This window comes from Oncorhynchus tshawytscha, linkage group LG05, assembly GCF_018296145.1.
Source record: "Oncorhynchus tshawytscha isolate Ot180627B linkage group LG05, Otsh_v2.0, whole genome shotgun sequence".
Taxonomy (NCBI): Eukaryota; Metazoa; Chordata; class Actinopteri; order Salmoniformes; family Salmonidae; genus Oncorhynchus; species Oncorhynchus tshawytscha.
In genome coordinates this window covers 17,401,111-17,427,342 of record NC_056433.1, presented here as the reverse complement: position 1 = coordinate 17,427,342, position 26,232 = coordinate 17,401,111, and the positions used below count along the sequence as shown (strand labels likewise).

Genomic DNA, 26,232 nt, shown 5'->3' with positions numbered 1-26,232 from the left:
TTGGTGGAAAACCTACCCAATCGTCATACTTGAGTAAAAGTAAAGATACTTTCATAGAAAATTACTCAATTAAAAGGGAAAGTCACCCAGTAAAATACTACTTTTGTAAAAGTTTTAAATATACTTAAGTATCAAAAGTAAAAATCTATTCAAATTCCTTATGTTAAGAAAACCAGATGGCACCATTTTTTAAAATGTTTTTTTTTTAACGGATAGCCAGAGGCACACTCCAACACTCAGACATAATTTACTAACTAAGCATTTGTGTTTAGTGAGTCCACCAGATCAGAGGCAGTAGGGATGGCCAGGGATGTTCTCTTGATACGTGTGTGAATTGGACACTTTTCCTGTTCTGCTAAGCATTAAAAATGTAACGAGTACTTTTGGGTGTCAGGAAAAATGTATGGAGTAAAAAGTACATTATTTTCTTCAGGAATGTAGTGAAGTAATAGTAAAAGTTGTCAAAATATAAATAGTAAATTACAGATTTACAAGCTGGAATTAGATCCAGGGAACGCTCAGCACTTTTCCCCCAGCAGCCCAGCAGCAGCTCTGGGAAGTCTGTTTATCAGCAGCCCTGGATGGTGCTGGCCCAGCTGACCAGCCTCATTTAAGCCCAGACCACTTTCATCTTTACCTGGTTTTGTATGGGTAAAAGAAAGGGAGGGGTGGTTAAACGAGACCAGTTAGTAGTAACCTGGCCCTGCCTCACTTCTGGTTTGGGGCACTGCTCTCTCTCTCTCTCTTTCTCTCGCTCTCTCTCTCTCTTTCTGTCTCCGGCGAGGTGTGTGTGTGTGTGTGTGTGTGAGTGAGTGAGTGAGTGAGTGAGTGAGTGAGTGAGTGAGTGAGTGAGTGAGTGAGTGAGTGGTGAGTGAGTGAGTGAGTGAGTGAGTGAGTGAGTGAGTGAGTGAGTGAGTGAGTGAGTGAGTGAGTGAGTGAGTGAGTGAGTGAGTGAGTGAGTGAGTGAGTGAGTGAGTGAGCGTGTGTGTGCGCACACTGATGTGGCCGAGTGGTTCTGCAGCGTTATAGTAGAGGTGCTGTGTTCATCAGTAGCGGACAGTCCAGTCTAGGGAGTAGCCTAACATTAATATATTTGTTGAGTTATCAGGCAACCACAGAATTACAAAAATACTATCCTTATAGGATTACAATTCATAAATGTTGTGTATGTAAACCCCATTTAGAATAATCCCTCCGAACAAAATCGACACAACACACATCCCAGTGATTTCACTCCTGCTATGAATAATTCATATTACCTAACATTTTCCCCTCTAGGCCTATATTTGCTTTTCCTCGTAAACACTGTCCGGTTGTTTTTCCAAACGGAAAAATCCACAAAGCAAATTTTTGTGGTTTGTGAGTTAGATTTCTGAGGAGGGAAAATCCTGTTTTACTAGCAGGGTGCCTGGCACCGAGCATGGGAGTGCAGAGCTGCCGACAGCCTCTACTGCTACGGTTCACAGAGAGAGAGAGAGAGAGTACCATTACATCTAGAACAGTGGTCAACAATCTTTATAAACTTTCTAAGTCAAAATGCAAGCTGAGATCTACCTCTTTAGAAAAAGAATATTCAGGCCCAAAAAACGTAAGCCTATGCAACATGAACCTATTAAAACAGATCTGTAGCAATGAGGTTTGTAGTAGTCTATATACCCAATGCATTATCACGGCATATTGGCTATTATATTTATAATTATATTTAAAAATGAAGGTATATATTCACACTTCTAATAGATAATTTGTTGTATTAGTTTTGAGGCACAGCTGAGTAAGCATAATAATTCACTTTTTATTTTATTTTACTGGACTGATGGCCTACATCAGTCTGGGGGGTGGGGTTGCCTCTCATCCCTCCGCTCTTCCTCCCTACATTGAGAAAAGGGAACACAGTCCTCCAGCGGATGAGGAAACTCAAGTCGCACTACATTATTTCTGCCTCATGCACCAATTCAGGTTGTTAATCCAATGTCCAGATAAAGTGAAATATTCCTCGATATAAAAAAGAAACAAGCTGCTAATAATAACAAAGCAGGCTTATCCAAACACTTTGCTATAGTCATTCATTACAGCTGCAGTGCTGGTTGTAGTATTTTATGGCTTCTAAAAGTGTTGAACAGCGTGTTGACGGCGCTGAATAACAACTTCAACATGAACTTACTCATAAAAACAGCAGCGCTTTGCTCTATTTGTTGAGTCTCTCTCTAGTCAAACGTTTTGAAATCTTACATCATCAATTCTGCTGTGTGCTTAAGGCTTATTTTGACAGTCTATGGCTTCAGGGCACAGTGCAGACACGGTGATCTGAGCTATCTGATTGGCCAGCCGTAGGCCTGTAGGTGCACCTGACTTGCTCTCTGGGCCTGCTTGGTCAGCAGAGTAATAACTTCAGACATGAAATGGTTCAAATTGGAACACTTTTCCTTCCCTGCACTAGGGCTGCTGAATCAAGCGCACCTACCGCCAACATCACGAAACAAATAAAAAAATATGAACGCTTCATCGTTGTTTTTTTTACCTAAATGTTTGGTGAACGACTAGGAATGCCTCGCGATTGATGGGTTGATGACCACTGATCTAAAGACCTAATGACCTAGAGTAATTCATCTTGTGTTGTTACTCCCACAAATGGGTAGCAAAACAACCAGTAAACACTGGGCTCTTTCTCCCTGCTCATTAAAAACACACTTTGAGAGCCTTGTACCGGGGACTTTACATCGCTCAGGCAAAGAAAAGGTGCCGGTGGCACACACACAACAATTGCTATCCACCATTCAAAGTGGATAGCCTCGTAATTGCATTGTGAGCACACCTTGCTTTGTGTGTGGTTTGTGATGGTATTCATTGAGCAAGCATCTCTCTCTCTCTCTCACTTTCTCTCTCTCTCTCCTCTCTCTCCTTCTCTCTCTCTCTCTCTCTCTCTCTCTCTCTCTCTCTCTCTCTCTTCAGTAACCACAGTAGTAGAAGGCAGGTTTCCATAATTATCCTGCATTAAGTCTAAATTGAAGGATTCCCTCTCTCTTATCCTAGGTTACGCCACATGGCTGCAATAATGAAAAGCCGCAGTCTTTCAAACTATTTGGCTTCACAGGCACTTAAAGAGGGGCTGCAGGGGACTGACAGAAAGTGGGGCAGCAGCAGTAGCAGCAGGAGGAGCTGCAATCCATATGGTCCTATGGTCTATATGCAGTCTGTGATGACAACAAAGGCTTCCTGTACATCAACACAACACAGGGGTGGGTGGGAGCCGCCAGGGAGGGTGATAGGTCACCGCAGGGCAGACAGACTGTGGTAGCCCAGTGAAATGTCACCATGTCAAAAGGGTTTTTGTAATGAAAACGGGCTGGACACCCAAGCTGCCGCCTGCCAACCAGCCCAGCACCACTGGATTTTATTTGCTGGCTTTTTACAATGTTAGGTGCTGACCTGATAAAAGATTAACTTAGTACTTTACAGTGTTTGTTTGTGGTCATTAGAGCTGTCGGGTTGTCTCACCACACTCCAAGGGCTCAGAACAATGGCAGTGCTGATGGTAATGCTGCCAATTTCCCTATTTTTTCGCAGGTCACTGCCAGGGGATTCGCCCCATTGTTGCAGTTTGCCTACACTGCTAAGCTGTTACTCAGCAGAGAAAACATCCAGGAGGTCATCCGCTGTGGCAAATTCCTGCGCGTGCACAACCTGGAGGACTCGTGCTTTCGCTTCCTGGAGGCCCAGCTCCGCAGTGAGGAGGATGGCCTGCTGCTGTGCCACAAGGTGGCGCCGGCCGAGGGCAACCACAAGACCGAGGACGAGAACATGCAGTCTGAGACAACAACAAAGGCAGCCTCCCCCCAGGCACGCCGGCGCTCTGAAGCCCTTTCCTCCTTGCGGCGCGCCCCGGACAAGGACCGGCTACCCGTGTCGGTGCCCAGTGACTTCAGCAACGTACGACTGGACTTCGACAGACATGGAGCATCCGACCTCCCCCGCTGCCCCAAATACAGGAAATACCAGTGGGCCTGCAACAAGCACAATAACGACACCTCCTCACACACCAGTACCTCAGGTTTACCAAGCACATTATTATTAAAGGAGACCAGCGGTGGCATCAGCGGCGGGGCGGTCCGGGGCCAGAGCATGTCGCCGGTGGCAGACATCAAAGTGGAGCCGCGGGCAGAGGAAGAGGCCATCTCGCTGTGCCTGTCAGGGGACGAGCAGGGTGGCCTGGACAAGGAGACAGGCATGGAGATGGACAGTGTCCCAGTGTTGTCCGCCTCCTCCGCCAAGAGGAGCAAGTCCCCCACCTGCCTCCGCGCCTTCTTCAAAAAAGGAGCAGACCTGCCGGGTCTGCCCAACATGTCGCAGCAGCTATTTGCCAACAGACTCGCCAGCGTCTGCCCCCAAGACAAAGGAACCACTCTGGAAGATCACAAAACAAAAGACTTCAGGCCTCTCAATGCTGGGGAGCTGGGCCTGTCTATTACATCCCTGAAGGAGGTAGACGGCTTCCCTCTGAGGCTCTCGTCGCTGAAGTCCACCTCCTGCGACGGCGTCTGCAAACAGGAAGTGGAGCTGGACCGCCGCAGTGTCATCTTTTCCTCCTCAGGGGCCTGTGACCGTCTAGGCTCCCCGGCGCATTCCTACCCCGGCGGGAGCTCTTTAGAGATGGAGCTCTCGGAGCACACGTCAATGGGCCTGTGGGCTGGTGCCAGCCAGTCCCTTCCCAGCTCCCAGACCTACTCCCCGAGCAGTGCCCCCTCCCTCGCCTCCGCCACCACCGAGCCCCCGCCGGTCCTTTGTCGCCCGCTGCCAAACACCAGCTGCCCAGTGCCAATCAAGGTGTGCTCGCGCTCGCCGCCCTCTGAGACCCGCACACGGACCTCCAGCTCCTGCTCCTCCTACTCCTACGCGGAGGATGGGAGCGGTGGCTCACCCTGCAGCCTGCCCCAGTTTGAGTTCTCCTCCTCGCCGTGCTCCAACGTGGCGCTCCGCCTCGCCGCCGACCAACAGGAACAGGGCGTGATGGGGGGGGACACCCTCTTCAACCAGGTTCGCCCCAAGATCAAGTGCGAGCAATCGTACGGCACCAACTCCAGTGACGAGTCGGGATCCTTCTCCGAGGGTGACAGCGAGTCGTGCCGAGTCGATCAAGGGCGAGAGGTGAGTGACTTTGACACTCTTCTCTCATGACGTACACAATGCCTCATACTCTCAGTCTCACCTTGGTGACTAATCATCATCATCTCACACTGACCTACATAGAGATCTTATTAAATGACAACCATACAGTGCATAAACATTTTTCTAATTCATTATTTTACACAATATAATATAACAGCACTGGTAAACCATGGTTGACCAACTCCCTGACCAAAACTGCTGACCTTTATCCCATCATAAAAAGGTTAATCTCCATTCTAGTATTCTAATTCCTAATTCTTTGGGGACCTAGCTCTCCAGGTCTGCATTAATAGTCATTAGATTAGATCATCATGTAATTGAAGCGGGAGTATTTTCACTAAAAGATTTACAGCACACAATGAACAGAACAGGGGCAAAGATGTGCTTTGATATTATTCATATGTTTTACACACTGCTGGAGATCTGTGTAATGAGACTGAATAAGAGAGATTGTTCGCTTGATTCGGACTATCTAGAGCAATCTGAGCGCACACACACACACACACACACTCCCGAGGAGGTGGTGGTTGTGTCGAGGGCTGTGATTGGTTGATCCTGTGGACGGGGAAGCGCTAGTGTAGTAGGGTTATATGACTGAGATGTAGATGGTCCATGACGGAGGGGTCAGGACTCTGTCTAGGATCAGAAGGCTTTCTCCTGGGGCTTTATCTCTGTCTCCCTAGCTGTCAGGGCAGCGCAGGCCAACTAGTTCATATTATCCATCCACAAACCTGACAGCTCTAATTCATTCCACACAGTCTGCGTATGCTAATTCTCAAGACACCTAGCTGTGCCATGACATTTATACTGCATTACCAATTAGATTTACAGGTAACTGCCAAAATAATGGAAACACTTGAGTAAATGAGGGATACAAAGTATATTGAAAGCAAATGCTGAGTAATTAAGCAATTAACATCCCGTCATGCTTAGGGTCATGTATAAAAATGATGGGCAGGCCATTATTTTGTCTACCATGGCTATGCCCCCATATGATGACAATGCCCCCATCCATAGGGCATGAGTGGCCACCGAATGGTTTGATGAGCATGTAAACCATATGACATGGGCATCTCAGTCACTAGATCTCAACCCAATTGAACACTTATGGGAGATTCTGGACAGGCGCGTGAGACAGCGTTTCCACCACCTAGGAATGGGCGGTATCCACATTTTCATACCATCATAATGTTTCTGTACCTTAGCGGAGTGCACGGTATTACCAGAGTGCACGGTATTACCGGAGTGCACGGTATTACCGGAGTGCACGGTATTACCGGAGTGCACGGTATTACCGGAGTGCACGGTATTATCGGAGTGCACGGTAGTACCGGAGTGCACGGTATTACCGGAGTGCACGGTATTACCGAGTGCACGGTATTACCGAGTGCACGGTATTATCGGAGTGCACGGTATTACCGAGTGCACGGTATTATCGGAGTGCACGGTATTATCGGAGTGCACGGTATTATCGGAGTGCAGGGTATTACCGGAGTGCACGGTATTACCGGAGTGCACGGTATTATCGGAGTGCAGGGTATTACCGGAGTGCACGGTATTATCGAGTGCACGGTATTATCGGAGTGCGCGGTATTACCGGAGTGCACGGTATTATCGGAGTGCACGGTATTACCGGAGTGCACGGTATTATCAGAGTGCACGGTATTACCGGAGTGCACGGTATTATCGAAGTGCACGGTATTATCGGAGTGCACGGTATTACCGGAGTGCACGGTATTACCGGAGTGCACACAAGTGGCGCTATTTCAACAACAAAGAAACATTTAGGCAACAGGGATCTTGATCCAGGAGGGGATTGAATTCCTCTGCTGTAACCAAGAAGCTTGATATCTTGATATCTATCCACTTAGATTTTTTTTTTACGGTATTGAAAATTATACTGTCATTATTACGAATTTTTTTACCATTTATTTTTTATTTATCCTTTATTTAACTAGGCATGTCAGTTAAGAACAAATTCTTATTTGCAATGATGGCAACTCCGGCCAACCCCGGACGACGCTGGGCCAATTGTGTGCCGCCCTATGGGACTCCCAATCACGGACGGTTGTGATACAGGCTGGAAATACCCGGCATAAGGTATAAAGCCTGGTGTCATTTTATCACCCAAAATGGTGTTGCATCTCTCCAATGGAGTTCCAGACACTTATAGAATCTATGCCAAGGATCATTGTAGCTGTTCTGTCTCGTGTTGGCCCAACGCCCTATTAAGACACTTTATGTGGGTGTTTCCTTTATTTTGGCACTTACCTGTACACCTAGGTGAAGGTAGCCTTTGTTGTTTATACACAAATATGGCTTATAGTGTTTGTGACATTTCTAGTGTATCAACAATTAGATATACACCTACACTAGTTGAAAGTGAAGGTAGGCTATGTTATGTTATACACAGACAGAGTATAATAGTATACGTTTGAGCAAAAGTCTATGTTTGTGATAGTGATAGGACAATAGCAGTGTAATGAAAGAGAATGTAGCTGTTTAAGTCCTTTGGTGGAGGAAGGTCTGCTCTGTGTTGTGTCATAATAGGACTGCAGCCTGGAGCACTGACCGTGCTGCTGACAAGGAAGGATGGCCAATCCCCTAATCATCCCCTAATCCACCTGGCCAGACGACTGACATCCTCTAGACTGACTGCAGAACAGACTGACTGTTGCTGACTGTTGTTTACTTTGAGATCAATGAGGATAGATAGAATATAGACTAGTGAAGTGTATAATTATATTCAGGATGAAAACTGTTTTGTTCCATCAAAAAGAAAATGTAATATCCACTACCGGTCAAAAGTTTTAGAACACCTACTCATACCTTGACACAACACAACTGATTGGCTCAAACACATTAAGAAGGAAATACATTCCACTAATTCACTTTTAAGAAGGCACACCTATTAATTGAAATGCATTCCAGGTGACTACCTCATGAAGCTGGTTGAGAGAATGCCAAGAGTGTGCAAAGCTGTCATCAAGGCTAAGGATGGCTATTTGAAGAGTCTCAAAATATTACATTTGATTTAATATTTAAAATATTAAAAATATTTGATTTGTTTAACACTTTTTTGGTTACTACATGATTCCATATGTGTTATTTCATAGTGTTGATGTCTTCACTATTATTCTACAATGTAGAAAATAGTACAAATAAAGAAAAACCCTTGAATAATTAGGTGTTCTAAAATGTTTGACCGGTAGTGTATATATATTGTTTATTCATACAGAATACCTCTGATGCCTCTTCAATTTCAGCATGAAATTATTGCATCTGTAGCATTTCGTTTTCGAGAGAGAGAGAAAATGGTGTGTTGCCATGGTGATCAGATTCACAGAGCCTAGTCCCCCTTTCACTGTGGTTGGAGCAATTTGGCAGGATTGAGCCTCCGACTGTGGAGGAATCCAGTCTTCTTCTGTGGACAAACAGAGAGCGGCAAGATAAACGGCCCTAGCAGTCATGTGTAATTATTACGTTAGAGGCATGGCACCCACACCCAGTGATTTATGAGCCGTTTGAAGGACTGCTTAATGCCCCGGCTGTAAATTATAGACAATAGATTTACAGCAATACAGCTGTCGAGGAAGGACAAAGCAGCCCCAAAAATTACTCTTCAGACATGTCCAGTTCCCTTTGTCATCTTGTGTGAGTCAATGTATGGATATACACTACACTCCATTGTTGATTAGTGGCTCACAATATCCACTGTCAGATCTCTATTGACCCACATGGACTTACAGTATATCTGCAAGCATTCCCCTTTACTGTCGCCTGCTGCTGATAATATGTATTATGAATGAGACTAGCTGGCTGTGCTGGGTCACAGATGCTGCTGTGTGTGTGAGAACCTCTCTCTCTCAGTACTGTTTGGTTTAGGACATGGCCTTATGGGTGGAGGCATAGAAGAGCACTTACATAATGAGCCTCAGTGTAGAGCCAAATGCCACCCTGCTCTGCTCCAGCCTTATCTGGTAACAAAAGTGCTACCTCATGCTTCCTGGGGCGCTGTTTTCCTCTTTCCCCCCAGTGAGTTGGCTGTACAAACAAACAGCTAGCTTCCAGGGAGACAGAAGGCTCTGTCTCTCCCTCTGTGTGTTGAAAGAGCAAATGGCAGCCAGGCCGGGTCCCACTCAGGGAGAGATAGCCGAGCAAGTGCCCGGCGCTACTGCTGTTAAAAATAGCTGCAGCCCCAGCACTGGAAACAATGAATTCTGACAAGGAAGGAAGTTGTTAAACTGGAGGCTAATCTGACCGAGAGAGGCGATAGTCATTCAAGGTAGTCTGAGTCACTCAAGGTCTCCTGGCCGCTCCCACCCCGCTACTGAGGTTATGGGGTGACAAATACCAGACACCACACTACTCTGGGGTAACTTTTTAATGGCTACAATTTTACACGTTAACTGTGTTCAACTGTTTCCCATCTGGCACATATGACACATATTGAGTCAGTCAATAGGGTCAGGAGAGGATATGCCCATATGTAAACTGAACCAGGGCCTGTAATCATAGAGTCTCAAAGTAGGAGAGCTGATCATGGATCAGTTTTGCCTTTTCAGATCATAATGAATAAGATTGTGTGGACAGGGGGAGCTGATAATAGAGCAGCACCCTTTTTAAATACGGCTCAGTACTCCACCGCCAGTCAATGTTTTGGGCAGCAGGTAGCCTAGCGGTTACAGCGTTGGGACAGTGACTGAAAGGTCACTGATTTGAATACCCAAGGTGAGAAAATCTGTCGATGTGCCCATGAGCAAGGCACTTACCTCTCATTTGCTCCAGAGGTGCCGTACTAACTGCACCTATCTGGTGTATGTGAACAATAAAACAGACCATTTTTTGCCCTACACACCCAACAAAGGAGAATTTAAGAGCTGAGACATCGCAAAACACAGAGGATCTCGGTGGAAGATCTCTGAGCTGTTTCCACAAAACATCAGTCTCTCTCTCTCCCTTGTGTAGGTGTTGAGCTCAATGACACATCGTCTAGTCACAGTACACTGCAAACATTGATCTGAGAGCGAGGTGGGAGTGATAGGGAAGTCGTGTTGATATATTGGCAGCACAATGTTTCCTATCTCACCACCAAACATTAACCCCGTGACTCACACAGGAAGTACTGTACACAGCTCTAAATATCACTCCTGTTTTTTCGACAGTCGAAAAGTACCTTTCTCCACTCTTGAAATGATGCATCTGTGGTCAAAATATTATTTGGCATACAGTGTAAACCACAATATACTGATTTGGTGCAGCCTTTTGCCTTATGCCAACTGTATTTGAAAAAGTCATTAGTATGTTATGGATGGCTCGTTGTGAGAGGAAACGGTGACACTTTTTATTTGTCTATTGAAGTGACTTTTATTTGTCCATTGAATCAAATCACATTTATTTATATAGCCCTTCTTACATCAACTGATACCTCAAAGTGCTGTACAGAAACCCAGCCTAAAACCCCAAACAACAAGCAATGCAGGTGTAGAAGCACGGTGGCTAGGAAATCCTCCCTAGAAAGGCCAAAACCTAGGAAGAAACCTAGAGAGGAATCAGGCTATGAGGGGTGGCCAGTCCTCTTCTGGCTGTGCCGGGTGGAGAGGAACCAGGCTATGAGGGGTGGCCAGTCCTCTTCTGGCTGTGCCGGGTGGAGAGGAACCAGGCTATGAGGGGTGGCCAGTCCTCTTCTGGCTGTGCCGGGTGGAGAGGAACCAGGCTATGAGTCCTCTTCTGGCTGGGGTGGCCAGTCCTCTTCTGGCTGTGCCGGGTGGAGAGGAATCAGGCTATGAGGGGTGGCCAGTCCTCTTCTGGCTGTGCCGGGTGGAGAGGTGGAGAGGAACCAGGCTATGAGGGGTGGCCAGTCCTCTTCTGGCTGTGCCGGGTGGAGAGGAATCAGGCTATGAGGGGTGGCCAGTCCTCTTCTGGCTGTGCCGGGTGGAGAGGAACCAGGCTATGAGGGGTGGCCAGTCCTCTTCTGGCTGTGCCGGGTGGAGAGGAACCAGGCTGAGGGGTGGCCAGTCCTCTTCTGGCTGTGCTGGGTGGAGAGGAATCAGGCTATGAGGGGTGGCCAGTCCTCTTCTGGCTGTGCCGGGTGGAGAGGAATCAGGCTATGAGGGGTGGCCAGTCCTCTTCTGGCTGTGCTGGCGGGTGGAGAGGAATCAGGCTATGATGAGGGGTGGCCAGTCCTCTTCTGGCTGTGCCGGGTGGAGAGGAATCAGGCTATGAGGGGTGGCCAGCCCTCTTCTGGCTGTGCCGGGTGGAGAGGAATCAGGCTATGAGGGGTGCTGTCTCTAGAGAGTTGAAAACAGCCGGTGTGGGGCAGGTAGCACATCCGGTGAACAGGTCAGGGTTCCATAGCCGCAGGCAGAACAGTTGAAACTGGAACAGCAGCATGGCCAGGTGAACAGGGGACAGCAAGGAGTCATCATGCCAGGTAGTCCTGAGGCATGGTCCTAGGGCTCAGGTCCTCCGAGAGAGAGAAAGAGAGAATTAGAGAGAGCACACTTAAATTCACACAGGACACCGGATAAGACAGGAGAAGTACTCCAGATATAACAGACTGACCCTAGCCCCCGACACATAAACTACTGCAGCATAAATACTGGAGGCTGAGACAGGAGGGGTCAGGAGACACTGTGGTCCCATCCGATGATACCCACGGACAGGGCCAAACAGAGAGAATATAACCCCACCCACTTTGCCGAAGCACAGCCCCCACACCACGAGAGGGATATATTCAACCACCAATTTACCATCCTGAGACAAGGCCGAGTATAGCCAACAAAGATCTCTGCCACGGCACAACCCAAGGGGGGGGGCGCCAACCCAGACAGGAAGATCACGTCAATGACTCAACCCAGTCAAGTGATACACGCCTCCTAGGGACGGCTTGGAAGAGCACCAGTAAGCCAGTGACTCAGCCCCTGTAATAGGGTTAGAGGCAGAGAATCCCATTGGAGAGAGGGGAACCAGCCAGGCAGAGACAGCAAGGGCGGTTTGTTGCTCCAGATCCTTTCCGTTCACCTTCACACTCCTTGGCCAGACTACACTCAATCATATGACCTACTGAAGAGATGAGTCTTCAGTAAAGACTTAAAGGTTGAGACCGAGTCTGTGTCTCTCACATGGGTAGGCAGACCATTCCATAAAAATTGAGCTCTATATGAGAAAGCCCTGCCTCCAGCTGTTTGCTGAGAAATTCTAGGGACAATTAGGAGGCCTGCGTCTTGTGACCATAGCGTACGTGTAGGTATGTACGGCAGGACCAAATCGGAAAGATAGGTAGGAGCAAGCCCATGTAATGCTTTGTAGGTTAGCAGTAAAACCTTGAAATCAGCCCTTGCCTTAACAGGAAGCCAGTGTAGGGAAGCTAGCACTGGAGTAGTATGATCAACTTTTTTGGTTCTAGTCAGGATTTTAGCAGCCGTATTTAGCACTAACTGAAGTTTAATTAGTGCTTTATCCATTTAGCCGGAAAGTAGGGCATTGCAGTAATCTAACCTAGAAGCAACAAAAGCATCGATACATTTTTCTGCATAATTTTTGGACAGAAAGTTTCTGATTTTTACAATGTTACGTAGATGGAAAAAGCTGTCCTTGAAACAGTCTTGATATGTTCATCAAAAGACAGATCAGGGTCCAGAGTAACGCCGAGGTCCTTCACAGTTTTATTTGAGACGACTGTACAACCATCAAGATTAATTGTCAGATTCAACAGAAGATCTCTTTGTTTCTTGGGACCTAGAACAAGCCTCTCTGTTTTGTCCGAGTTTAAAAGTAGAACGTTTGCAGCCATCCACTTCCTTATGTCTGAAACACAGGCTTCTAGTGAGGGCAATTTTGTGGATTCACCATGTTTCATTGAAATGTACAGCTCTGTGTCATCCGCATAGCAGTGAAAGTTAACATTATGTTTTCGAATGACATCCCCAAGAGGTAAAATATATAGTGAAAACAATAGTGGTCCTAAAACGGAACCTTAGTTGATATGTCAGAGGACAAACCATTCACAGAGACAAACTGATATCTTTCCGACAGATAAGATCTAAACCAGGCCAGAACTTGTCCGTGTAGACCAATTTGGGTTTCCAATCTCGAGGACAGATGCAGAGCCTCGGTCTGACGCCATTAAAAGGTAATTTACCACCTTCACAAGTGCAGTCTCAGTGCTATGATGGGGTCTAAAACCAGACTGAAGCATTTCGTATACATTGTTTGTGTCACACCCTGACCTTAGAGAGCCTTTTATGTCTCTATTTGGTTTGGTCAGGGTGTGATTTGGGTGGGCATTCTATATTCTGTTTTCTACGTTTGTGTATTTCTATGTTTTTGCCGGGTATGGTTCTCAATCAGGGACAGCTGTCTATCGTTGTCTCTGATTGGGAATCATACTTAGGCAGCCTTTTTCCCTGTTGTGATTGTGGGAAGTTGTCTTTGTTAGGGGTACTATAGCCCTTGTAAGCGGCACAGTTGTTTTTGTTATTTCTTGTTTTGTTGGTGACATTTTAACAACTAAAAGAAAATGTACGCTCACCACGCTGCACCGTGGTCTCATTCCGATGACGGCCGTGACAGTTTGTCTTCAGGAAGGCAGTGAGTTGCTGCGCAACAGCTTTTTCTAAAATATTTGAGAGGAATGGAAGATTCGATATAGGCCAATAGTTTTTTATATTTTCTGGGTCAAGGTTTGACTTTTTCAAGAGGCTTTATTACTGCCACTTTTAGTGAGTTTGGTACACATCCGGTGGATAGAGAGACGTTTATTATGTTCAACATAGGAGGGCCAAGCACAGGAAGCAGCTCTTTAAGTAGTTTAGTTGTCATAGGGTCCAGTATGCAGCTTGAAGGTTTAGAGGCCATGCTTATTTTCAACATTGTGTCAAGAGATATAGTACTAAAACACTTGAGTGTCTCTCTGCCAGCAGAGTTGTGCAGACTCAGGACAACTGAGCTTTGGAGGAATACGCAGATTTAAAGAGGAGTCTGTAATTTGCTTTCTAATGATCATGATCTTTTCCTCCAAGAAGTTCATTAATTTATTACTGCTGAAGTGAAAGCCATCCTCTCTTGGAGAATGCTGCTTTTTAGTTAGCTTTGCAACAGTATCAAAAATACGTTTTGGATTGTTCTTATTTTCCTCAATTAAATTGGATGATCGAGCAGCAGTGAGGGCTCTTCGATTCTGCACGGTACTGTCTTTCCTAGCTAGTCGGAAGACTTCCAGTTTGGTGTGGCGCCATTTCCATTCCAATTTTCTGGAAGCTTGCTTCAGAGCTCTGGTATTTTCTGTATACCAGGGAGCTAGTTTCTTTTAGGGGTGCAACTGCAAGTAGGGTATTCCGCAAGGTTAAATTGAGTTCCTCAGTTAGGTGGTTAACTGATTTTTGTCCTCTGGCTTCCTTGGGTAGGCAGAGGGAGTCTGGAAGAGCATAAACAAATCTTTGGGTTGTCTGAGAATGAATAGCACGACTTTTGATGCGCCATGGTTAGGGTCTGAGCAGATTATTTGTTGCAATTGCAAACGTAATAAAATGGTGGTCCGCTAGTTCAGGAGTATGAGGAAAAACATTTATTCCATGGGATAAACCTAGGTCCAGAGTATGACAGTAAGTAGGTCCGGAGGCATGTTGGACAAAACCCACTGGGTCGATGATGGCTCCAAAAGCCTTTTGGAGTGGGTCTGTGGACTTTTCCATGTGAATATAAAATCACCAAAAATGTGAATATTATCTGCTATGACTACAAGGTCTGATAGGAATTCAGGGAACTCAGTTAGGAACGCTGTATATGGCCCAGGAGGCCTGTAAATAGTAGCTATAAAACGTAATTGGGTAGGCTGCATAGATTTCATGTCTTTTGAGCTTCTAGTCGAAAACATTGTTTTTTTTTTTGTAAATTGAAATTTGCTATTGTAAATGTTAGCAACACCTCCGCCTTTGCGGGCTACACGGGGGATATGGTCACTAGTGTAACCAGGAGGTGAGGCCTCATTTAACACAGTAAATTCATCAGGCTTAAGCCATGTTTCAGTCAGGCCAATCACATAAAGATTTTGATCAGTGATTCGTTTATTGACTATAACTGCCTTTGAAGTGAGGGATCTAACATTAAGTAGCCTGATATTGAGATGTGAGGTATCACGATCTCTTTCAATAATGGCAGGAATGGAGGAGGTCTTTATTCTAGTGAGATTGCTAAGGCAAGCAATGCCATGTTTAGTTTTGCCCAACCTAGGTCGAGGCACAGACAGTCTCAATGGGGTTAGCTGAGCTGACTACACTGACTGTGCTAGTGGCAGACCGTACTAAGCTGGCAGGCTGGCTAATAGCCTGCTGCCTGGCCTGCATCCTATTTCATTGTGGATCTAGAGGAGTTAGAGCCCTGTCTATGTTGGTAGATAAGAGCACCCCTCCAGCTAGGATGGAGTCCGTCACTCCTCAACAGGCCAAGCTTGGTCCTGTTTTTGGGTGAGTCCTAGAAAGAGGGCCAATTATCTACAAATTCTATCTTTTGGGAGGAGCAGAAATCAGTTTTCAACCAGCGATTGAGTTGAGACTTTGCTGTAGAGCTCATCACTCCCCCTAACTGCGAGGAGGCCAGAGACAATTACTCAATGCCGACACATATTTCTAGCTGATTTACAGGCTGAAGCTATGTTGCGCTTGGTGAGCTCTGACTGTTTCATCCTAACATCGTTGGTGCAGTGACTAAGCAAGCTGAAATTAGTGATACCAGCTGAGATTCATATATAACAAAAGTATTGTAGGTTTTGTTGTTTGTCTTGTGTGCAGCAAGAGTATTGTGTCAGGCTGTTGTTATGATGCCCAATGGGGGGGAAGGTCGGTTACTGTGGCTGGCAGCTGAAATCCAACAGACTCAACATGTCAGCATTAAGGCCACCTGGGACACTGCCACGTTGCCATCTCCTGGGACCTGACATCCTGCAGTAGCAGTACACACAGCCCATCTCTTCACCACAGAGCCTCTCTAACTCATCTGCCATAGGGGGTTCCGGCAATAACTCCTGTTTACGGGAGAACAAGATACTAAACGGGGCTCTGTAAGGGCATTACCTTCTCCCAGAGTTCCATAGGACGCATGATGCTCTCTAATCACATTATAAACCACATGTGATTTATTGCAGGGTTAATCGCTGTGGATCTGGGAGAGTTTTTGTGCGTAAAATTACAAAAATGTATGCACTCACTACTGGATAAGAGCGTCTGGCGTTTTTCCTCTCCTTCCTTACTCGCGCCCTCCTGGTGGCGTCATTTCACTAAACTAGGGAATGGAGAAGTGGAGTGTATCAACGAGGCGGTTCTGAGAATATTGAACCATTTTGTATCAACAAGGCTGCTCCAAGAATATTGATATCGCAACATAGTAGCCAACGAGGGGGCGGCTCGTGTCATTTTTTCCCCTGGGCTAGTCTGCAACATTACTAAAGTGTAAATGTAAAATGTTTATAGAGTCGACATAGAAAGATTTTAGTGTTCACATTTATATTGATCGTACTTACCAGATAAAGGTCTCTTTTTGATGCAGAGATAGAGCCCCAGTCAAAATAGCAGCACTCTAGAAATCAGGCAGGAGTAACTAATAGTAGACGGTTAGACCAGAGTGGGATGGCGATTTTAGTAAATTGCTTCGACTTTCAAAGGAAATTGCTTGGAAAATTGGGATTATTTATTTCCCCAGGGCTTGTGTCAATAGATGAGAAGGGACACCGTAGTAGGTGGCGCTGCATGCCTCTCTCCTGCACAGGACGATGTAGTGTTAAACTCCCTCCCAGGGTTCATCGTGGGTCACCAACCCTGCATGTGAACACTGGCAGTCAGGCTGCACAGAACCCACTGTCATTGTCGGGCCGCCCATGCATCTGAATCCCAGGGCTCGGCCCAGGTCTGGACCTGCAGCCAGCCAGCTGCCGAGCCTCTCTGTGTGTCTGAGGGGAGAGGAAAGGAAAGTAGAGTAGAGCGGGACAAGACACACTGCTGCCCGAGTAACAGATGAGCCCTACTTTTCACCCAGGACCCATTTGGAGCATAATGATCCAGAGACAGTGAGACGGTAGGAGGGAGGTAGGAAGGAAAAGAGGAGAAGGAAGAATAACGAGGGGGGTGGGGGGCAGTGAGAATTCAGAACATGTTGGGTCTGAATTTATGACTGCCGTCGGAGCTGCAGTCTGTCATCCCAGCCTTGTTACTGGACTGGTTCCCCTGGCGGAGCCACTAAATATATCCTAGATAACCCTCCTGCGCTGTGCGCCACTGCCAGGAAGAAAAAAGGAAATAACCTCAAGTTTGCTCGCTGTAGAAAGGTGGTTGGCTGTACGTCCCCGCCTCCCTTCCTCGCCACGTCCCTCCCTCCCTTCCTCTTCTACCCTGTCTCATTTAAAGAGGCCCCATCATTACACCAGTATGGTCACTCCATAGAACTCTATAACTATCGCCCATCATTACATGGCACTCAGAGGGGTCATAATCACAGACAGTTATCTTCTCTTCGTTTAGATCACACGGAGCATGCAAGATGTGTTCCATCGCCCTCCCTCTGTAACCACTAGTAGTGGGAGGGAGCCTGCAGGGCCCAGTGTGGCATTGATTGGCTTGGTCCATTATTTATTTATTCATGTGTTTACATGCACATGAGAAATGGTCTCAACGACTCTCAAAGGACTGAAGGCTTCTTATGAGGAAATTCAAGCTTCTCGCTCTCTCTCTCTCTCTCTCTCTGGGATAAATTGACATCTAGATTTGCTTTTCAGTAGAGAGTGATTTCAATGAATAGACACCTTGCTTTGTCCTCTGAAGTGAAGCACTTACCCCAGGTGATGGGACCATCTGGTACAGAAAGAGCAGTGAGCTGTTTTTCCTCTCCTTCCTCCCTCGCTCACTCCCGGTGGCGTCATTTCACTAAACTAAGGAATGGAGAAGTGGAGTGTATCAACGAGGTGGTTCTGAGAATATTGAACCATTTTGTATCAACAAGGCTGCTCCAAGAATATTGATATTGCAACATAGTAGCCAACAAGGGGGCGGCTCGTGTAAAAACAAAATCCCTGGGCTTGCTTGTCTCTGTCTGATTTTATTGTGTTGCTTACATAGAAGTTGCACGTCTCGGTGCTCATTATATATATTTTTAAACTTCCCTAAATCCACACAACAGCTAAATAACTAATATTTAAATATGTTTTGCCAGCAAGATTGATCTGTTAGAATATCTCATTTTTATTGAGGAAGATGGACAAGCAAGACTGAGTGAGAGGTTGACATGCACTATACCAGAGGAATATAGGTTACAGGTAGGATTGGGGATGTAGGCAGAGGATGATGAAGTAAGCCTACAGCAAGAGATTAAAAAGTTAGCCCAACTAGGTCATCCTTAATGATTTGCATTATCTCAATTATCATTTTGTCACTGCATGAGAATGCACACTTGTTATAGCCTACAATTTGTATTGCCTAGAAGCCAAAATCAGGACATGGGGAAATGCTCTAACACCAAATTACACTAGCCTACTGGGCGAATTAATTAAAATATAAATTAGGCCTACAACAATCACAACATATATTTTAATAGCAAAAAACTATATTTTTGTTTCGAATAAGCACCAAAAAGGACAGCTTCCCCACCTCCAAATTAAATTAACCCCTGGCTATCAGATTACAAGGCCGAGTTCAAATGCCGACATCAAATTCAAAGCAAGCAGCTTTGCAGCTGACCGGCAAAACAAGCTGACTGGCAAAACAAACTGGCACTGTCTCTGCACTCTGATTTCTAAAAGGGAGAGAAAAGGCCTCTGCATGGCAGCTGCTCTCCTCCAATACGCTTAACAGCCATTGTATTTTAATCGGGATTGGACTGATTTTAGTCAACTTTTTTTTTGTTTACTTAAAAATGTTGCTCTTGAGCTAGAGTATGGCCACTACCATACCCAACTGACCCCCTTCCGTTTGACTTTATTCCAGAGAGGCCGCCAAGAGGAGAGAGAGAGCAGAGCGGAGGAGAATGGCAGCTCCTCTCATCTTGCCAAGCTCTCTGGCTGTTTTACTCTGGATCTTTGTTATTCCTCCTCTCCTATCTTCCTCTCTGCCATATATCTTCTCCCCCAAGCTACTCTGCTACAGTTCTCTGGTGCTGTGAGATCTCCCTGGGGTGGATCTGTAGAATCTTAATTTGATCACTCCTTTTTTGCTGAGAATTTTCCTGCATGTCCATTAATTATAAACCACATAAAAATGTGCATTTCCTGTTGCTGCAGGATTATGTTCTTGCTGTAGCAAACTGGCTCAAATTAAGATCCTATATCTGTATCAAAAGGTTTGCCATTACCTGAGAGAGCAGAAAAATATGGCTATTGATGCTCTGTGGGAGAATGATCACATCCTCCAGGATATTGTCAGCGAATCAATGTAACTAATATGGGGGGAAATTGTATTGTTATTTTGCAATTATAAGGATTTTATTGCAAATGATTTATTTCTCCAGATTAGTGTTGCACTCAGGGCTGGATTAGCTCAGTTGAGGTCTCAACCTTCTATTGATAGTTTGAATGTTAGAATTCACAAGGTGCAATTTCGAAATGTTGTTGAGCGTCAGCATTTTTACTCTTGATATATCAGTCACTGACAGTCACTCAATTAGCCATGTCAGCTAACAATTTAGATTGGTAAATCAGTTTAGCCAGCTATCTAAACTTGTAGTAAGGCCGAATACCAGCCAGGCACGCAGGAGACGTGCCCAGGGGACCTGACCTCCAGGGGGCCCCCCATTGATTTTGTTATTCACTTTTACTCAGATATCATTAACATGGCATAAGTCATGGCAAAATGTGTAGAATTTCAGGAAATGTACTTTCTCTTGCCGTCAAGAGGGGGACAAATTCTCACTTATTGCAAAAGAAAAAGCTGTACCCTGCCTTAACGGCCCCCTACGGGCTTGGGCCTGTAAGCCCTTTCATTAATCAGGCCCTCGTTGCACTCTGTGTGACTGTAGGTGTCAAAGAAAGCATGGCTTTGCATGTTTCTTTTGTTCTGCAGTCCCTGTGGATTATTGCAGGTAGATAGTATAGATGTTACATATCATGCCCTCTAGATATCACCTGACACCAATATGGATGGGGTTGACAAGTCCCTGCTTGTCCCTCCTTGATCTGTCACGCTGGCACCTTTCCAAGCTAGCAGGGACAGATGGAGAGACACTAGTTTCTTAGATCACCTTGTCCCCCTCTGCCTGAGAATAGGTTTCATGTTCAATATTTGAGGTTCAGAAAGAGTGTTGAAGGCTTACTACACACGTGTTATGGAGGCACAATCTCTAGTCCTGACAGTGGTGCTCTTGTGCCATCTCCTGGTGAAATGTGGCATTCCATGTCTAGTCACCAAACTCCTCTGTTCATTTACTCAATTCAAAAATGTAAGTCAACGCTGTATAAGGTCAGATGTGAAAAGTAATTCTCAATTTCTTTATTGGCAGGTAAAACTTCCTTTCCCTGTTAATCAAATCACAAATCTTCCACGGAACGACTTCCAAATGATGGTAAAAATGCACAAACTGACCTCAGAGCAGCTGGAGTTCATCCATGACATCAGGCGACGGAGTAAGAACCGCATCGCAGCGCAGCGTTGTCGCAAGAGGAAGCTTGACTGCATCATGAACCTGGAGTGCGAGATCAGAAAACTGGTGAGTGTGTCTATAGATCTGCATGACATGTCATTCTCTCAGAGATATCCTGGAAAGGCTACAGTACATAGTATATACAGTAGACCTACTGGCATTCCACATACACATATATACATGCACACACTGTCAGACAACTGCCTCCTTCTTCACACATAGACTATTCTCATTTTCACACATTGCTTTCTTCTTTTTAATCAACTTTTCGATCATACATTTTTTCCCCCCTGTGATGGTTCAGTTCACAGGCAGGCAATAATATTGTAAACACATAGATAATCACACTGCTTTCTATAGACCAGGGGTGTCAAACTAATTTTGTCCCAGGGTCTGCATTCGGTCTTCAACGAGGTCCTGATGGTACATTGAGAATGTGTTATATTTCCTTGCGGTAAAAATGTGCAAAAAAATGTCCTCTGTCAATAGTTTGGGGATTTTTCTATGCTCCCTGACTGTCTAGAATTCATTTTGGTGATTGTTAGAGAGCTGGACACAGTCAAGAAACTATATGAATGTAGTTCTATTATAATTTCTACACAGTTTCCATTTAGTTTTATTAATTTGAAAGTATATTGACTTCGTTTCCCAAAAAAAGACATTCCCAAATATATATATATATATATAGAGAGAGAGAGAGAGTACCAGTCAAACGTTTGGACAAACCTACTCATTCAAGTTTTATTCTACATTGTAGAATAATAGTTAATAATAATTTAACTATGAAATAACACATATGGAATCATGTAGTAAACAAAAAAGTGTTAAACAAATCAAAATATATTTGACATTTTTGATTCTTCAAAGTAGCCACCCTTTGCTCTGAGGATAGCTTTTTCTCAACCAGCTTCACCTGGAATGGTTTTCCAACAGTCTTGAAGGAGTTCCCACATATGCTGAGCTGGCTACATTTCCTTCACTCTGCAGTCCAACTCATCCCAAACCATTTTAATTGCAGCACTCCATTAGTCTCCTTCTTGGTCAAATAGCCCATACACAGCCTGGAGGTGTGTTGGGTCATTGTCCTGTTGAAAAACAAATGATAGTCCCACTAAGCTCAAACCAGATGAGATGATGTATTGCTGCAGAATACTGTGGTAGCCATGCTGGTTAAGTGTGCCTTGAATTCTAAATAAATCACCAACTGTGTCACCAGCACAGCACCCCCACACCACCTCCTCCATGCAGAGATAATCCGTTCACCTACTCTGAGTCTCCAAAGACACAGCGGTTGGAACCAAGAATCTCAAATTTGGACTAATGTCCATTGCTCGGGTTTCTTGGCCTAAGCAAGTCTCTTCTTCTAATTGGTGTCCTTTAGTAGTGGTTTCCTTGCAGAAATTCGATCATGAAGGCCTGATTCACAGTCTCCTCTGAACAGTTGATGTTGAGATGTGTCTGTTACTTGAACTATGTGAAGCATTTATTTGGGCTGCAATCTGAGGCTGGTAACTCTAATGAACTTATCCTCTGCAGCAGAGGTAACTCTGGTACTTCCTTTCCTGTGGTGGTCCTCATGAGAACCAGTTTCATCATAGCGCTTGATGGTCTTTGCGACTGCACTTGAAGAAACTTTCAAAGTTTTTGAACTGTTCTGTATTGGCTGACATTTTCAGGTCTTCGCTTATTTGAGCTGTTCTCGCCATAATATGGACATGGTCTTTTACCAAATAGGGCTATCTTCTGTATACCACCCCTACCTTGTCACAACACAACTGATAGAAATTCCACAAATGTTTATTTTTTAACAAAGCACACAGCATATGTTACTTGAAGAAAAATGGAAAAGTAGGTGTGTCGAAACTTTTGACTCGTACTGTATATATATTTATATTTTTATTACTCAAACCACCTGCGGGCCGGATTGGACTCCCGCGGGCGGTATGTTTGACACCCCTGCAAAAGACTAGAGTAGTAGAACAATGTAGTGTCTATGTATAACAGTTCTCTCCCTGGACTTAACTAATAACATTTTTGACAGCGCAACAAACATTATCTTGGGATAGAGTGATATGAATTTTTTCAACACCATTGTGTCAGCACATTCAGGCCAGCTAACTGCCATCTAGCTGCCACAAGTACAGTCAGGTGTGTGGAGGCTGGTGAAGGGGCAGGCAGGAGACTTCATTATAGAGTAGAGCATCCCCACTAGAGTCCTGGCTGTATCTTTCCTATCTGTACCTCCTTGCTCCTGCGTTTCCATGGCATGGCGGTCTATCACAGGCAGATGCCATGCTTTTCCCGTGAGGGTGGTGGAGCTGCGGCCTCTGATGTGTATCAACCGTCCACACATAATTTTTTATTTTTTTTTAAATTTTAAACACACACACACACACTAGTGCTATATTCTCCACAGAGGACTGACAGCCTTCCCCTTGATATCCCCCATCAGCATCTTATATATGAGGACATCATCAAACCTCTTTCCACCACCTAGTTCCTTTTTACCTCAGTGCATACAGCATGCTGAAAGTGCTTGCTCATCACAAACTTCATCAAAAGTATGCTCACGATTGAAACAAATGATTTAATATATGCTTAGGGAGCAAATAATATAGGCCATGTGAATACTTTTATGTTGCTATGAAGAAGTGAATACCATTCGTTATGTATCTACTGGATAGTTCATACTGCTGCTAGAGGATGTGTGGAGTGTTTACAGAACATTAGCTGCAGTCTCAAAGGGATTAGCAGTATGTATGTGTCTCTTTGCTCATTGTCAGACCACAGCTCATGACATTAGTCCTCATCATTAATATTAACTTTTGTGTCCATCAGGTGAACGAGAAGGACAAGCTGCTGACGGAGAGGAACCAGCTGAAGGAGTGTATGGGCGAGCTGTGGGAGAACTTCTCCTGTCTGTCCCAGGAGGTCTGCAGGGACAGACAGCTGAGTCCGGAGCAGGTCCAGTCCCTGAACCACCACTGCCCTGTCCTGAAGCCCGGCACCACCAACGCCACCACCACTGCCAGCAACGTTGCCTCTAACAGCATTGACCTCATCACCCACTCCAGCTCAGCCACCCCGGAGCCCAGCTTCCTCAAGTCCTCCGGGCCCTCAGAGAGCGAGCCTGATTGGGCCATGGGCAACGGGGCTGATGGGGGGCCAGGTAGCAATGAGGCGGAGGGCCAGGAGCCAAGTTTATACATGGAGTCGGGGTTCTCGTTCAATGAACAGTCCAATCAGACGGTGACGGTAGACTTCTGCCAGGAAATGACTGATAAATGTACAACTGACGAACAGCCGAGAAAGGACTGTACTTAGTAAACTGTGGTTTTAATGTTTTTTATTATTTAATTTCTAGTTTTTATTTTCTTCTGACAAATCCCTTCCTCTGGGTTGGTGAGATGTTCAGCCTCTACCAGTGTTCTTTAAACAACATGTTTTTTGTTTGTTTTTATTTATGTCTTTTTGTTGTCTTTTTATAGGTTGACACTACAGTTGTCTTAACAGCAATACTGTTCTCCAGGTATTCTCCTCTCTGTAACCATGAAAGAATAGGGACTTCCCACACAAAACTCCGCTCACAATGGTGCTCCACCAAGCCCCGTCAGGAAGCAACCTCTACAGTGGACACACTGTTCTCTATCTATAGTCTACTCACAGGGATGGGCAAAGATCACATCTTCAATTCAAACCTCAATGGACCTAACAGCAGCACTCTTTGTCTCTCGATCTACCTACAGTTTCTATCTCTGTCTCTCTCTTTCTTTGTCTTTCTATTTCTCTCGCTCTCCCTTTCTCTCTCTGTCTCTCTCACTCTCCTACTCTGTCTATTTTCCTATCACTATTTCTACATCTAACACTTCTGCTCTATTTCTCTATCTCACTATCTTTCTAATTCTCTCACTCTCACTTGTGGCTCTTGTCACAGCAATTCAAACTCAGGAAAATATCTTCTGAATGTTCAACATGATTCATGAAAATAAGAATTCAGCTTCTGTATATGAGAGGTTTCTGAAGCAGACTGTAAATGTTCATATGCAAAAATGTCTTTTGTACAGCAAAACGATGTGTACAGACAGTACCTTAACATTCCTCCTTTGCCTTCCTCAGCACTGAAACGAAAGAGAAAAACGAACGATTTGGCAGGTGGTTCCCAAATAGCTATGTTCCCACACATCAGCAAAATCATTGTATTTGGATGTTGTAATGGTAACTTTCAAGTGCTGGCTTGGGCAGAACGTAATAACGTATAATGTATGGCGCATGGTGACTGTCACAGTAATATTGTACAGGTAGTGGCTTAGACATTTCTTTTTCACTGGGGTTATATCAAGTACCTTTTTGCTAAGGGAAAATATTTGCTTAGCTTTTTCCTGATTAAAGGAAAATTCTTCATAAAGGTGGGTGTTCTTAAACTCAGGAAATCAGCTTGACACACACACACACACACACACACACACACACACACACACACACACGGATGTTGCTGGCGAGGACAGTGTAAAGTATGTTATTAATCCGTGGCTTGCGCAACATCCTTTCAAACTTTGACACCTCTTTAAATGTGAAAAATAGTTTAGGCTTGTTGTGTTTTTGAGGAAACTTTCTTTCTTTTTATCAGTATTTAAAGATGCTTTATGTATGATGGTGAACCCTCTCTCAGACACCCTTTGAATATCTTCAGTGTTATGTTTCAATGTTGTTGAGAAATTTGACAATAGACACCTTTTCAAGCTGAGGGACAGATATTCTGTCTGTAACAAAAAAAACACACAAGATATTTATATTTGACTAAGGATACTTTCTCCAATGAATCTGGGCTCAAGATCAGGCACTTTCCTTCCAGCACCAGACACTCCATTGTAACTAGATCCTATAGCACTTCATAGAGGGTCTACATCAGGTTCAGAACCCTGAAAACACTGATGCTGGAGCACTTGAATTGGCACTTAAATTAAAACATCTTATTGATATAAATATATCTATGAAGACATTATATTCAAAAACCTAAAGCAATCAGATGTATTAGAAAAAAGAAAGCCAACATAACATTTAGAGAGTGTTCACATCTTATATTTGTATTTCTTTAAGAATGAATCATTTATTTGGGACTTGAGTTCATGTGAAAGCATGATAGTAACATGTTTGCCCTGATTGTACATTTGTTGAAATCATAATATTCTGTGATGTGAATGCATGCTGCCTGTATATTTTACCTAGTTATTTTGTCTAGCTTATGTTTGCTTCTAACAATAGTCCTCAGTTAAATTATTTAGTCCATCTTTTGATGAACAATATTTAAGCAGTAAGGTACCTCGGGGGTTTGTGATATATGGCCAATATACCAGAGCTAAGGGCTGTTCTTAGGCAATGAGGAGTACCTGGATACAGCCCTTAGCTGTGGTATATTTACCATATATCAAACCCCTGAGGTGCCTTATTGCT

General features: G+C 44.8%; 1 protein-coding gene across 2 annotated transcripts in view; it reads left to right on the top strand.

Annotated features, from left to right (window-relative positions):
- Nucleotides 1–26,218, top strand: part of LOC112250046 (transcription regulator protein BACH2) — a 100,966-nt gene extending 74,748 nt beyond the window's left edge. For both annotated transcript variants that reach the window (XM_024419877.2, XM_024419878.2), the window contains exons 3-5: nt 3,565–5,142; nt 20,641–20,847; nt 23,620–26,218. In XM_024419877.2, the coding sequence (XP_024275645.1) occupies nt 3,565–5,142; nt 20,641–20,847; nt 23,620–24,105 (2,271 nt within the window). In that variant the 3' untranslated portion in view covers nt 24,106–26,218. The remainder of the gene's footprint in view (nt 1–3,564; nt 5,143–20,640; nt 20,848–23,619) is intronic.
- Nucleotides 26,219–26,232: the final 14 nt, after the last annotated feature.